Source organism: Phaethon aethereus (assembly GCF_964289735.1).
Source record: "Phaethon aethereus genome assembly, chromosome: 3".
Classification (NCBI taxonomy): domain Eukaryota; kingdom Metazoa; phylum Chordata; class Aves; order Phaethontiformes; family Phaethontidae; genus Phaethon; species Phaethon aethereus.
This window is the reverse complement of record NC_138576.1, coordinates 105,776,026-105,790,474: the sequence shown is the minus strand read 5'-3', so window position 1 is coordinate 105,790,474 and position 14,449 is coordinate 105,776,026. Positions and strand designations below refer to the sequence as shown.

General features: G+C 42.1%; 1 protein-coding gene across 1 annotated transcript in view; it reads right to left on the bottom strand.

Moving 5' to 3' along the window:
- The window catches only part of KCTD3 (potassium channel tetramerization domain containing 3), a gene marked incomplete at its 3' end in the record, with an annotated part of 28,970 nt that continues 14,521 nt past the window's right edge, over nt 1–14,449 (bottom strand). The window contains exons 10-18 of the mRNA XM_081997380.1: nt 11,364–11,479; nt 6,349–6,436; nt 6,098–6,214; nt 4,859–5,029; nt 3,898–4,053; nt 2,785–2,881; nt 1,187–1,371; nt 946–1,084; nt 1–583 (exon numbers count right to left, since the gene is read on the bottom strand). Coding sequence (XP_081853506.1) covers nt 1–583; nt 946–1,084; nt 1,187–1,371; nt 2,785–2,881; nt 3,898–4,053; nt 4,859–5,029; nt 6,098–6,214; nt 6,349–6,436; nt 11,364–11,479 — 1,652 coding nt within the window. The remainder of the gene's footprint in view (nt 584–945; nt 1,085–1,186; nt 1,372–2,784; nt 2,882–3,897; nt 4,054–4,858; nt 5,030–6,097; nt 6,215–6,348; nt 6,437–11,363; nt 11,480–14,449) is intronic.

Here is a 14,449-nt window from a genome sequence, read left to right as displayed (position 1 = left end):
TCATAAGCCATAGTCTTGGCAGGACAAGTCATTCTTCCGGTGACGTGGTGAAGCAGCTGTCTTTGTAGGCGAGGGAGAAGCTGCACCAGGTAATTCAGGCCCACCTTCAGCAAGGACTGGTGCAGAGGCCAGGAGAGGCACTTTCTTCCTTCCCAGGAAGCCAGCTCCTTCAAACCCCATTTTCTTTTTGCTTTCTGCTTTGGCTTCACTCTCGTCTTCCGGTCCTCTTCTTTTGAGATCCAGAGAACTCTCTGGCAGACGGTGAACCTCTGTACTGCAACACCCACCTGCCTCTGTCACACCCGTGCCTCGCACTTCAACTGCTGTCGTCAGGACTGCCTTCCTCTCAGCTGCACTGCCCTCAGCTGTTGCCTTCCTAGCCTCTGTCTGGCTTGAATTCCCGTTTGTAGCAGCTGCCTTTTCTGTTGGGCTTTTGCTGGATAAGTTAAAAGCCTGGAAGTCCCGGTAACTGTGAAAACTCTCTGTCCGCCTTGCTCTTGCTAACAGAGGGCTTTCTCTGTATGGCCGCACAGAACCATACGTGGCCGTTTCATGGATTGTTTCATGGTGCTGCAATTGGAGGCTTCAAAAGAGAAAAACAACCAAGGACAAGAAGAGGAGATGTTAAGCTGAGAATAGCAGCCGGTTCTTCTGCACACGCTGCTCCCACCCACCACTGCAACTCCCACCAAAATACCAATATACTAATCACAACCCCCACACAAGGGCTTCCAGATCACTCACTTCAGATTCTCATAGGATACTGTGATCATCTGCACACATATAAACCAACAGAAATCGAGCAGTATGCATGTGTAGTTCAAGACACTTAGGGCGGATTCAGGGGCCTTTCCCACTTAAAACCTACAGCATTCAGGTCAAACTCCTCTTTGCCTACCTGAAGGGTAATACCGTCAGTGCCCGCAGCCAGTGGCATCGACCTACCTGGAATTAGATTCCCGAAGGCGGTTTGGCTGAACGACTGAGGTGGCAGGACTGATGTTGGGTGTGGCACAGCGAGACGTACTCAAGTCACACTGGTCAAGCAACTTGAGCAGCTCTTCCTCTGTGGGGCCACCAATATCTGAAAGAGGCAGCTCTTAGCACCCAAGTCCATTTACCATAGTCATGCACATGTGAGGACAGGAAAAGAACCACACCACAGTCCTGGTATATCACAACTTACCTTTATCTTCACTCTTACTAACCATGTCCATAGCTGTGGTCAGGTCCCACATCTGGATGCTGCCATTTGAATGCCCAGTGAAGAGGTAGCGGCGTGGCCGGGAGCCCATTCTGCTGGATCCTTCACATTCTCGCACAGTAAATGACGAGATGGTAGTGCAGTCAACTGCCTGGATCTCACAGATCCTACAAGAAGAGAAACCCCAAGTCACCAATACAATTGCACCTGGCAGAGTTTGCCCAGTAAAGTCAGCGCTTTTTTTTTTGATTTTCTGAGAGGGCACCAAACTTGCTACCAGAAAAAGACCTTTCTTCCAGACAAAATTCCTTCCCCTGCATGACCGGTGTGCTGCTCAGCTGCAGACAGTACCTTGCCCCCCAGTCCTTCTGCAGTCTTTCTTACTACTTTTTTATCTTTCTTTATTAGGGAACTTCCATTTTCAGTTTGCAATGACTAGAAACCTAAGGCTCTCACAAGAATGACAGCAACCAGCCCCTTCATACGCTAGACGCTCTAGGAAACTAACCTGCAGAGACAGCACATTTAACCATAAAAAGGATATGCAAAAAAAATCCAAGGATGGTAAATCCAAGGTTATCTATACAGGTAACTTTTGTCTCACGACAACTGCGGTATCACTTGACATGGCAGATCTCCATCGCTTTTTCCCTTTACTTTAGAAGCTTATGTGGGGCATGAGAGGAAAAGGACCCCCAAAACCAAGATGCTAAGCCAGACTCCACATCAGAACCTCACATGTTCTGGGTAATTTGTTTTACTGGCTCCTTGTATTGACCTTTTTACCCAAGAAGTGCTAAAATAAGTCATCTAATAAAGCTTTCCACTACATACAAATCTAGCCTGAAGCAAGGCGGGGTGGGGGGGGAGCACATCATCCTCAATTCAGATGCCAATAGTGTTAAGGCATCAACGCTTTCACCCAGATTCTAAGTTCTTAGGAAGAGATGCAAGAATAATAAGCAGCACAGAATCAAGATGCGCCATCTTTTCTGATCTTTTGCCATCTTCCTAGCCTAACAGGAAAAAAAGCAGCTATGGTTATTTGGCAACTTTTTTTTACTACATTGGCAGCAACCTAGTAGAATATTATGAAGGCAAGCCCAAGTAAATAATTGTATAGATGACCCAGAAGACAGTCGTTCAGTTTTAAAGGTTGTAGTATCTTCAAAGACAGATGCAAAGGAAGAGAGAAACTGCTTCCCTGTCTACCTTTGTGAGCAGCATAATCCCCATCACCAGCAACTTCAGAATTGGTTTTGAAATTTAATGTCAGCATAGTACCATGGCTGAGATGAACACATTCTGTAGAGGCACACAAATGTTAGTTTTGTGAGCTCAGCAGGTGAGCCACCATGAAATGAGTCTCTGATATCACATTTTTCAAAATGCCATTTAGCTTCTAGGTTATAGTAGATCATTAAACACAGTTCTGTTACTACCGCACACAGTTCAGCCAGAGCTGTCAAGCACATTAGAAGCTTGCCCAGTATAACTGCATGCATCCCCAAGGGATGGGAGACCCCACCATCTGAACAGTCCTGCTCCTTTCCCACTTAAAACCCTAAACATGGAGGTACCTTTTCCCAGTTGAAGACAGCCTTACAAAAAGCTTATTAGTGATGGGAACAACTTTTTGAATAAACACCTGTTGATCATCACGTTCACCAAAGGGTCCTAGAGAAAAAAAAGAAAGATCACTTTTTTGTTTGTTTCAATTCCCTCACCCTCTTCCTCACACAGTCCTGAAGATGCAAACTCATATTAGTATGATGACTGCAATTTTAAAGCATCAGGACCAGGGAACCAAAGATGACCAATAGCCAGAAAAAAGTCATCCAATAGTTAGAAGCCTCTACAGATAGATACAAATTTTTTTGTTCTTTTGTTTTAAAGGACACCCATTCTTGAGTTTCCTGCATGTTCTTGGAGGAATTACTATGTCAGTACAAACCCTACATTAGGCCCCTATAACAACAATAAGTAAGTACTTTCTTATTTCACAGCTCCTAAATGGAGGCTTAATCAGATTTCTTGCCAGAGTACTGCCTCCACCCTGTGTTCACAGGGCATCCTATTCATCAAAGGTTCACTTGCAAGACTCAGATCACAAAGGAAGCTAGACTACCTGTCTACCCATATTTACTGATGTGCGTTCCTTCAGTATCGTGCTATAGCAATGTGCTAGCACCATTTGCCTCTGCAGTTTCAAGGCTTCAGTAAACTTTGTCACAACTTCAAATTCATGTAAGAATTTTCACATGTGCATCCTTTAATCCCGACTGAACGTGAACTGAAGTTTGCAGTAGACCTAAACCTTGGTAATGCTGATCTGCATTAATACAGATTGTGCTTTCTGTCATTCTCTCTCTAGTTAGTTAGACCAAAAGTAAAATGCTACATCAGTTTGCTCAAGGAAGAGGTATAGCATCTGTGTTCGAAAGTTTTTTCCTTCCTTTTTCTCACCTTCAGAGTAAGCCTTCAAAGTAAAGTGTACTCACTCTATACAGCCTAAATAGTGAGTACTTCCAGGTGAATTCTACAGATCCCTGCCACCTTTCCAAGTAGAGAGCAGTATATAAGAGCTTACACTCATCAGCTGACTTGCATTTTATAGGGTTGAAGGTCTGTTAAACCTTTTTGAGACCAGTGAATGTACAGGCTCAATACAGTGCATTCAACAGACATCCTACCAATGTCATTTCCGGAAGAGTAACTGCCGTGACTCTCTGCTTCCTCCAGGGATAAGATTTTGAATGATGCAAGAGGTGTTGAGCCTGGCTGAGTTGAAATCATGCCCCGGAACCGAGTTACAGTCCACGTCCGTACATGGTTGTTATCAGCACAAACTAGAGGGGAAAAGATGTACATGGGATGACAAAACTTTTGAGATAGATAGATAAACTTCTCTAATGATTTCTATATGGCAGTTTTTCAAGATTGAACGATCAAGCAGAATTTAGTCAACATCAGGTCACATAGCATCTCCAGACAATTATTTAACAATCTACAAATTGTTGCTGATGTCCTGTTTTCTGCTAGTATTATTTCTTCCTTCAGAAGTTCAAGAAACAAACTGAGGCAGGTGGAACACAACATTCAGGTCTGACTGAGTCAGCACCAGTAGCCTACAGCACACTTCAGTCTTTTGTGTGCAGATGCTAGGACAAGACATGTCATGAGAGCAGCCTGTCAGCAGAACCCTCACACAACAGTGCTCTTCTACTTCATTCACCAGTTATTCAGTTTTCTACAGACAGATGTGTCCTTTCCCGGGGCTAAGGGTTTAGCACCAAGTTGCAGGGGAAGCAGATGACCTCTGGGCTGTTTGTTGGCAGTATAATGGGACACCATGTATTCCTGTTCCTTTTTAAAAAAAAAAAATCAGGATAGCAGCGGAAAGTAAATCTGTTCTCTGCCACACGGTGGTTGCTGGATTCTGGGTGAAAGAGATTCTCACAGAGAGAGGACTCAAAAGTCCCTTTCCTTGAAAGCAAGACACTTTCCTGAGCATGAGATAGGGCAAACATTCTGTCCAAGCCACTTCTAACACATGTGGGAGCAATGCAAGTTATAAAGCAATGCATACAAATACTTCCTTGCTCAGGAGGGGAGAACTGCCAATGCAAATTTGTGCACAGAAAAGAAGATTACCTGACACAAGGTGTTTTTCTGAGAGCATGATCTTCGTAACAGGACTTCGATGAACAGTGAAGGTCTGAAAGAGCTGAGGCCCGGACCCAACTGTTTCAGGATGCTGTACAATCACCCGCACTGCTCCAGAACTGGTGCCATACGCAATCTCAATCCAATTGCCGCTTACACCTAAAACAAGCAATAACACAGTTGTTCCTCCCAGGAATGAAACGTTGTCCTACTGGGGCGAGGAAATGAGGCAGCAGAAAATAGTATTTCCAAGCTCCCACAGCAAGATAGATATTTATTTTAAAAACTGTTTACTCATTATTTTCCCATCAGCAGAAAGGACATTTTTGCCCTAAAACAGCCCAATGCTTGTTCAATTCAACTCTTCAACACTGTCTTAGTAACAGCCTTCCCTCCCATTCTCTCCTCCCTGCGAAAGAAGAGATGGGTAAAGTCATACGATCTGATATTTTGGCACTCCTCACAGTGATATGGTCAATACCTGCCACATACCCTTTGTTTTTCTGCCTTAGTGGGAGGCAAATGGGCCTTCCAAGAGCAGGGAGGACTACAGTTAAAAAGGTCACTGTGGTATCAATGTAGTTATGTGAGTAAACACTTTCCCCCAGTTTGTGGGGTTTTTTGTGTTTTGCTTTGTTTTGACTTTTTGGTGGGTTTTTTTGTGGTGGTTGGGTTTTTTTTAATTGAAAAGATAGCTGCACTGTGATTACAAAAGGGTGTATAGACACAATAGCTAAGCATCATTCAGCTGCATAGGGAAATGTTTTTTAGTATATTGGTTATAAGGTTAGATGCAACAGCAAGGTTGCCTGCCCCCCGAGTTCCCCACAAACTAGATTATGAATTGTATTCACCGAAATAAGCGCGTACCTTGTGTAAAAGGCTTAAACCCAGAAAAGGTACATTATGCACACACAATATATGATGCACTATGTTATTACATTATACACTAATGTATAATGGATGATGTACAAGCACATGCACACGCACATGTAAGTACATATACCTATTTATACCTATGTAGAGATGTAAGGGGAAACAGTTACACCTAGTGTTCATCATTCATTTGAACACAATGAAATGAAGAAAAATTCATTGTTTATGTCAAGGGCTACCTTGTCTGCTTTAGCCCTGCTATGCAGCAATATAAAAAAGTCCACTTAGAAAAAAGAAAAAAAAAAAATCTGTAACACACTCTCACTGAACAGACAGCGGTAGAATACTGACTTGTTTTAGGTGTGAGGTAGACACTGAGCGCTGTTATAGCATCATTGGAGGGATCATGGTACAATTCTGTCACTAGAAGATCATTGTCTTTCATTCGCAATGGGAACTTCTGCATGTCTGTGGGGAAGAGACATTTGTTTATTACTCTGAATAGACAGTTATTCCGATGCAACTTAGACCAACTGAAGAGTTTAAGAACAAAGCTGCTCAGTACCACCTCCTTTTTATTCCACACTGCCCCCTTTTCTTACCTATATAGTAGATAGAGCCATTGTTACAGCCCAGCAGCAGAAAAGATCCTGCAGTATCATAGCTTGTGATAGGAACAACATCCTGAACCTAGTGCAAACAGAAAGGAAAAAAATAAGAATAAATCAAGAAGTTATAATCACAGAATCATTAAGGCTGGAAAAGACCTTTAAGATCATCAAGTCCAACCATCAACCCAACACCACCATGCCCACTAAACCATGTCCCAAAGTGCCATGTCTACACGTTTTTTGAACACTTCCAGTGATGGCAACTCCACCACCTCCCTGGGCAGCCTGTTCCAATGCTTGACCACTCTCTCAGTAAAGAAATTTTTCCTAATATCTAGTCTAAACCTCCCCTGGCGCAACTTGAGGCCATTTCCTCTCGTCCTATCGCTGGTTACTTGGGACAAGAGACCAACACCCACCTCACCACAACCCCCTTTCGGGTAGTTGTAGAGAGCGATAAGGTCTCCCCTCAGCCTCCTCTTCTCCAGGCTAAACAACCCCAGTTCTCTCAGCCGCTCCTCATGAGACTCGTGCTCCAGCTCCCTCACCAGCTTCGTTGCCCTTCTCTGGACACGCTCCAGCACCTCAGCATCCTTCTTGTAGTGAGGGGCCCAAAACTGAACACAGGATTCAAGGTGCGGCCTCACCAGTGCCGAGTACAGGGGCACCATCACTTCCCTACTCCTGCTGGCCACACTATTTCTGATACAGGCCAGGACGCTGTTGGCCTTCTTGGCCACCTGGGCACACTGCTGGCTCATGTTCAGCCGGCTGTCAACCAGCACCCCCAGGTCCTTTTCCGCCGGGCTCCTCTCCAGCCACTCCTCCCCAAGCCTGCAGCATTGCATGGGGTTGTTGTGACCCAAGTGCAGGACCCAGCACTTGGCCTTATTAAACCCCATACAACTGACCTCTGCCCATTGACCCCGCCTGTCCAGATCCCTCTGCAGAGCCCTCCTGCCCTCCAGCAGATCAACACTCCCACCGACCTTGGTGTCCTCTGCAAACTTACCGAGGGAGCACTCGATCGCCTCATGCAGACCATCGATACAGATATTAAACAAGACAGGCCCCAAAACTGAGCCCTGTAGGTTGTTACTTTCTCAGTTTTCAGACATTTTCACTACATTTTGTTGAAGAACACCTGAGTTTGGCACTGGTCTGAAGCTGTGGTGCACGCACTCGCACATACAATGGCATTCTTAAAGTACAGCTGGTAGATCTCTACCATTCCTCTACCAGACCGGATCTTAAGTCATGGAGTTCAGCAGAAGTGTGCAGACAAGTTAGCACAACTGCTCTGGACAATCCTTCTCCATGTGAAGGCACAAAGCTTAGAGTGTTGCAGCTAAACCACATCTTCAGAAGAGGATTTTTTTTTTTTTTTTTCAAATATGCAAAATGAGTGTACTTCACACTTTCTGTCCTATCCCTTCTTCCCTTTCTGACAACTCCTTAAGAGGTTGCTGGGCAAAGGAACTAGATGTTGCCTCTCTAAGGCTTCCTTTACCCTCAGTTTTTGTGTCCCTCTGCCAGCCTCTATGGACATCTCAGCCTCCCCTGGATATATAATGAGGGGGGAAAAATTCTTGTCCCATTACAGTTTCCCATTTCCAATACACATCCACACCACGTAAACTGGAATGCAGCCTTGTGATATTTTACTTGCTGGTCTACAACATAAGGTGAAGGACTGAGAATGCCCTCTCTTTACCCTCGAGGGTCAAAAGGAGTACTTATCCCCTCAGGTGGGACAGAGATCTCAAGCAAAGAAAAAGCTTAGCTTATCCTAGGTGTGATCTCCTATCTCAAGCAATTCTTTTTTGCTTTAGCCCTGAGGAAGAAAAAGCCAAAAGCCATTTTATCCAGAGCACTCAAACATGCACGAAGTCATAGCGTTTTTCCTGCACTCCAAATGTTTCAGTCAGTCCACTTAATGGACACTGAATGCTAATTCATGGAAATTTCAGCTTAAGTTCTCATTTCTCTCTGACCAGCAGCATCCTTCTGACTGCTTCAGAGATTTGAAAAATCATTTGCAAAATACCTACAATGAATCTGTTGTTGGATAAATGCAAAACAAGCCAAAGAAACTTCCCCGCACCCCAAGAGCTAGCACTCTCAACCAGTACCCATTCCTAAACTAAGGGGGGGCTTACGATCATAATTCTAAGCCTATCACTTAGCCTTACAGAGGCGGCTGCAACATGAATATAGCTTCGGCATATTTTCCTGAGAGGGAGGGAGGGAGGGGGAAGAGGCACCTTCCCTCCTTTCTTTGTTTAAAGAACGACACCTCTCACTTATGTTCACCCATAATTCAGCACAGATCCAACACTAAAAATAAACTGTTCTTGGAAGGCACTTGGCTTTTCCCCATATAACTGAATGAACTGGAGAAGGATCCTTTGCAATTACTGAAAAGAATTGCTATTCGTGATCTCAATGCTTTCACACAGTACTTTTTCAGATACAGCTGCTTAAGTACCCTGCCCTCCCCACAGCCAGATGCATACTACACCTAATTAAATAAGGCATCTAATGACCTGGTTTCAAAAGATTTATTTTTTTCCAGACTATTTTGAAGGAAGAAGTAGTACAAGAGCAGAAAGGCAAGAAACTAAACAGTGTCAGCACCTAAGAGTCTATGGATAAAGGTGCAGTGTGCTCTCTGGTTCTGTGGATGGAAGGTATATACAGAAGCTCTCCCATCTGCAAAAGGCTTTACAAAACTAATGAAGGTAGAGGCAACCTATCAACAGATACACCACTTTACTCATCACCTTGCAGAAGGCATAACAACTGCAAGGAGAGGTCCGAGCAAGAGCATCCACAAGGCTGCTGACAGCAGAGACTGACTGACTGGGTCAGAGAGATCCTGCAAAACAAGGAGAGTCCTTTCTTCTGCCACAGAGATAGGAACACCAGAGGTGATTCCGTAGTTACACCTACCAAGATGCAAACTTTCATTATGAAACAGAGCGACACTATGTAACAGTCACTGGTAGAACCTGGCCAGTGAGAATCCTCATTTTTCAGACTAGATTCTTCTGTCATACTCTTACTGCTTCATGTTATGTTACCTCTTATTATGTAACAATAAATATTCTGCTTCCTTTAAGCTCTCCTATATTAAGAATTTCAATACCAATTCATCTAACACCCACAACCTCCTCTCCTTGTTGCATGCAACTGAAATATGGCCAGAGGAATAAGTACTAGGGAAACCACCTCACGTAGTCTGCTCAAATCTCCCAGATGGGAAGAAGATGTGAGAACCAATCAGAGGCAGAGGTCAGAGTTACACCTTCATGGTGTAATACATCAACTACAAAAATCACGGTGTAAGGAAGGATAGTTTTGCATAAACTAAGCCTCCTTTAAGAAGAACTTAGAAGGGCATCAGGAAAGAAAGCCTGAAAGGAAACAAAGTTCTTGATCTGAAATAGGGCATTGGCACATTCTGTTCCTCAAAGCCTCTCTCACTGCAGCAAGTATGATTACATCCTAAGGCCAGACCCACGGACAGCTCATGGAAAGCAGTTACAAAAATATCATATATTTTCATAAGGAATTTGAACATCAGAGGTACAACCCTGACACTTATGTCTTTACGAGGTTCTTCAAGAAGAACATGTTCTAAAGAAGGATGAAGAGCTAAAGGAAGGTTTTTGGTTTTTTCTCCTTACTAACAAAAGAGGCTGAGGTACACAGAGCACCTTGAAACTCTGGGGTTTTTTGTTTGGTTTGTGTATTTGGTGTTTTTTTTTGTTTTGTTTTGTTTGGGGGTGTATCTGTTTGAGTTTTTTTTAAAGGGAGCTATTCTCATCCTCTAGGGAAAAAAAAAAATAAAATTAGAAGGCCAAAAAACTTGGGGGACATCCCGGCATATAAACCCCTTTTAAAGATTTTCTACTTTTCAATAAGAAATGCTTTTACTAAAGGAATAGTCAGTCAAGCTGAGGAACTATTAATATGATCGGAAAGATTTCTGTGGCTCCCCCTGGAAAGAAAGATGATGAATGGGACATTGTTTTTTACTCCTTATGACTTACTCCTTTAGAAAATATTGTCAAATGCCAGCTTGTCACACAGCATTAAGTTGTCTCTTAACAGAAGATTTTGCAAGGCATCAACAGAGCTTTAAATAATGTTTTGTTTAATTCAAGACCATACTAACACTTCTGTGTCTGCTGCAGAAGCGATGCTACTCCATGCTTATTATCCGTGTTATTTGTTAGCAGTACTGTCACTTAAGGGTTGACTCAGAACTTAGCAAACGGTCCAGCAGCCTCAAGTCACTTCTGCCTCTTGAGATTCACAAGACAATTTGGGGATTTTTATTGCATCCAGATTTTGTGCCACAGACGTACATGTGGCTGTGTTACAAGCTTTGTTATTCACAGGAATGCTCGACTGTTTTCTCAGACTCATACAGACTCCAAGGATCTCTCTATTTAATATGTATTCTGACAACAGCAATAAACTCAATGCAGCCAGAAGCATCCCCATGCAAGACAGACATCTTTAAAGCACCAGATATATTTCTGCTGAAGAAGAGTCTCCCATTGTAAAACAACTTTTGAGATCCCCAGATACCAGACTGCCTTTTTTAACTTGTTCTCTTTTTCTTTGAGACAGTGCAGAAATTGTCATCATGCATTCCCCACAAATTTTTATTTCCTATGATCCTAGTGAATTTTTACAAAGTTAGTAATCCACAAGGAAGTTTAAACATACACATTTGACATTCATTACTCTAAATCATGCCATGTTCTTTTATTTGAAAGCCTAGAAAGCATGCTTGGTAGTACCACCAAACAACTCAACATTATGCTCACAAGCACAGTACTCGGATACCAAGGTGGCAAACTCTATAACACAACTCGGGGCTGAAAACCCTGTGACAAACATTTCACACATGCTTTTAGATTGTTTTATTCTCTTTTTACTAGAAACACATACCAGCTTATTAAAGGTGATGCGGAAAACTGAATTGAACACACCTGCCAATGCTGAGTCACAGCGTTCCACACTCCCACTTTCCCTGTATGACTTGTAGCCACCAACTGGTTGCCAATGAAGAAGAGAGCATCTACAGGGACTCCAAGACTGAACACTCCTACAAAAAATTAAGAGTCTATGAAGCTCATCTAAAATAAAGAGAAAAAAACAGTAACAACGGAATCTCTCCACTATTATCATATGTCACATTTATTACAGTAGCAAGTAAAGAACAGCCAAAACTGGGTTTGCAGTGTGCTACGTAAGGTACTATTCAAGTAGCAAACTGGGTTCCATTAAATTAAGTGGCAGCGTGATCTCATCTCTGCTGATGCAATCATTACTTGGGAAGGTGAAAGGAGGCAAAAGAAGGAAGAAGAGCCCATGCAAAATATCCATTCCTTTTTTTACAGCCATCAAGTTCTCAAATGGCTTTATACATCCTGAGGCATTAAAAAATAAATAAATAAAAATCCTATTAGAGCAAGCAGGATTTTTTTTTGTTGTTTTTTGTTGTTTTTTTCTTTTTTTTAGTCTGTGACTATGAAGTGTCATTTAAGAAGCAGTAATTTCATGTTTTTTGCTAAGCAGACAAATTTACGCTGTACTAGTTTGCAAATACCTTTTAAAGTATTACAAGTTCTCACTGCTTTTTTTTTTTTTTAAAGTCCAATCAAATAAGATATAGTCTGAAAAAATATTTTAGAAACTAAATACAGCTACAAGGCTTCATCCTTATTCTTGGGAAAAGACTGAACAACCCCAATGTGACACTACTTGAATACATTCAAATTTCTCTTTTAGTAGACATACTTGAACCCGGAAAAATAAGCAGCCTGCAAAAGCCTCTTTCTTTCTTTCTTTCTATTTTCATCTCCAGATCTTTAAGTGTTGTTACAGTCCATGAGTAGAGAGTACATGCTATTAAAAATTGAAACTATATAGGGAACCAGTTTCACCAGTCATCACATACGACTCAAAATCTGGAAGACTTACCAGCAATTAAATAAACCTCCAAATTACCTCCAAATAAAGCAAATGTGGCATCAAGAACATGTCACTGAATAAAAATCAAAACACTGGAGAAGATGACAGGCGTTGATGACTATGGTTACAGTAGACCTTAACATCTGAGCTTTTCCACAAAATCTGTCCTCTCTTTAGAGCTTCCTAGTCTCATCATAGATCCAATATGAGTATTTTTAATTGAACTGCAAACTTGAATAGCATATTACATTTTGTACTATTTATGGTACCAGGTATTTAAAAGTTAGAGCAAACTAAAAAGGTCTGATATAATTTTCAAGTTTGCCAGCTTCAAAGTGCAGCAAACTGGTCCAGCAAGTAATTCAGTTTGTAAGTAACTCCAGGCTAAGTTTTACTGCCTGGTAAGTACAAAAGTCATTACTACTGGGGACACATTACACTACCAAGCGTCAAGCTTCACTCAGAAGTTTCCTATTCCATACTGTTCACTCCACATATTTATATTTCTCCTCACTAATACACTTTTACTGCAGCAGACATATGTCTTCAAAACAATAGCTGGCAAATTTCCCAATGTTATTTTGGACAAATTCAAATGAACAGAGCGCCATTCCCAACAAAGAAGCAGCCCTCTGTCACACCCCAAGAAGGAACATTAGGAAGCTCACTATATACTTATGATTTAATTAGGATGCTAAACTGTTTTCCAGGGCACAGTACAAACATTCAATGCAGATAAGATCCAGCAGTACAGGGCACATGAAAAAGGCAATAATAAAAAAAAAAAAAAAAATCCACAGAAACAACTAGAATTGATTATTGCAGAGAAGGATGAGGTTCACGGAAATCCAGGAAGACAGCTTGAATGGTCTGGAGGAATTTGAAGTGTCAGTCCTGCTTAGGCTCAACAATCTTGAGACCCATCCACAGGGGAGACAATGCTATATGTAATGACAGGCTCTTGTCTTAAGGGTCCCTTTCAGCAGAATACTGCTTACAGCAGCAATCCAGCAGCAGCGTCTTATGTAAGTAATATTGAAAGGAAAGAGAGCGCTCTGGGAGAGCTCTATCACAAAGATGCCAGCCCACACAATTTTCTGAGGATGGTGTCACCAGGCTCCAACAACTGTCTGGAACAAGTGGTTTCTTTCAGAAGGTGATAGCAACATACTGTATCTCTAACACAAAGCAGGACTGAAAGCATTTGCCGCTACAAAGAAACAAGACAGCTATATTGAAGTTATTACCATTTAAAAAAACCTAAAATATGGTTGTGTTGAACCAAGCGGCATGACCCGTTAATCCAAAAGAGGAACGGTGCATTTTGTTCAATGTTAGTCAGACTAAAGATTCAATCCTGTAGGCACTCTCTCTTTGCTCCAAGTGGCATTTCCTTTGTTTTATTTTGTTTCACAAAGTCACTTCAATGCAGCACAGCCTGTTTAGCTGAAGTGCTTCCTTCAGTTTTGTTGCCATGTTCAGTCATAGTCCGAGCTATCAGAACCTTATGAGATTGGCATATTTTAGTGCTCTTATTTGAAGTAAAAGTCCAGTTATGTTTTTGCCTCTCTTTGCACTTGATTTCCTAAAATCCAAGATGTTGCTTCACATATCTTATTGCAAATCCCAAGGTAACACAAGCAGCTAAGTCAAACCAGAAGATGCAGGAGGAATGTAACAGCATAGTGCTTAACACAATGACTATTACAGGAGTACAGCTGTCACACTAACTCTTCCCCGCCTTTAAGGTTTGGTCAAGGGGAGCATAACAGCAGAAAAGGCTTCCCAAGTACAATATTTACTCCCTGTTTAACAGAGATATTTCACATTCAACTGTTAGACACTCCCTTCAGATTTATTTTTTAAACACAATGGAACCTCCTTTTCTGTTTTGCTGACCATGATTACATACAAGAGCTCTATGAGCCACAAGTAAAAAAGCAGCATACGGCTGCATTCTCTCATGCATGACTTTGCTTTTCCCCGTCTTCAAATCTGACTTGGTGCTTCCACTCATTCAAGCATAAAAAAAGCAACAGTCATTAACATAGCTAGAAATTGCCTGAGCATCTTTCAAGTAAGCTCTTCCTTTAAAGGCACA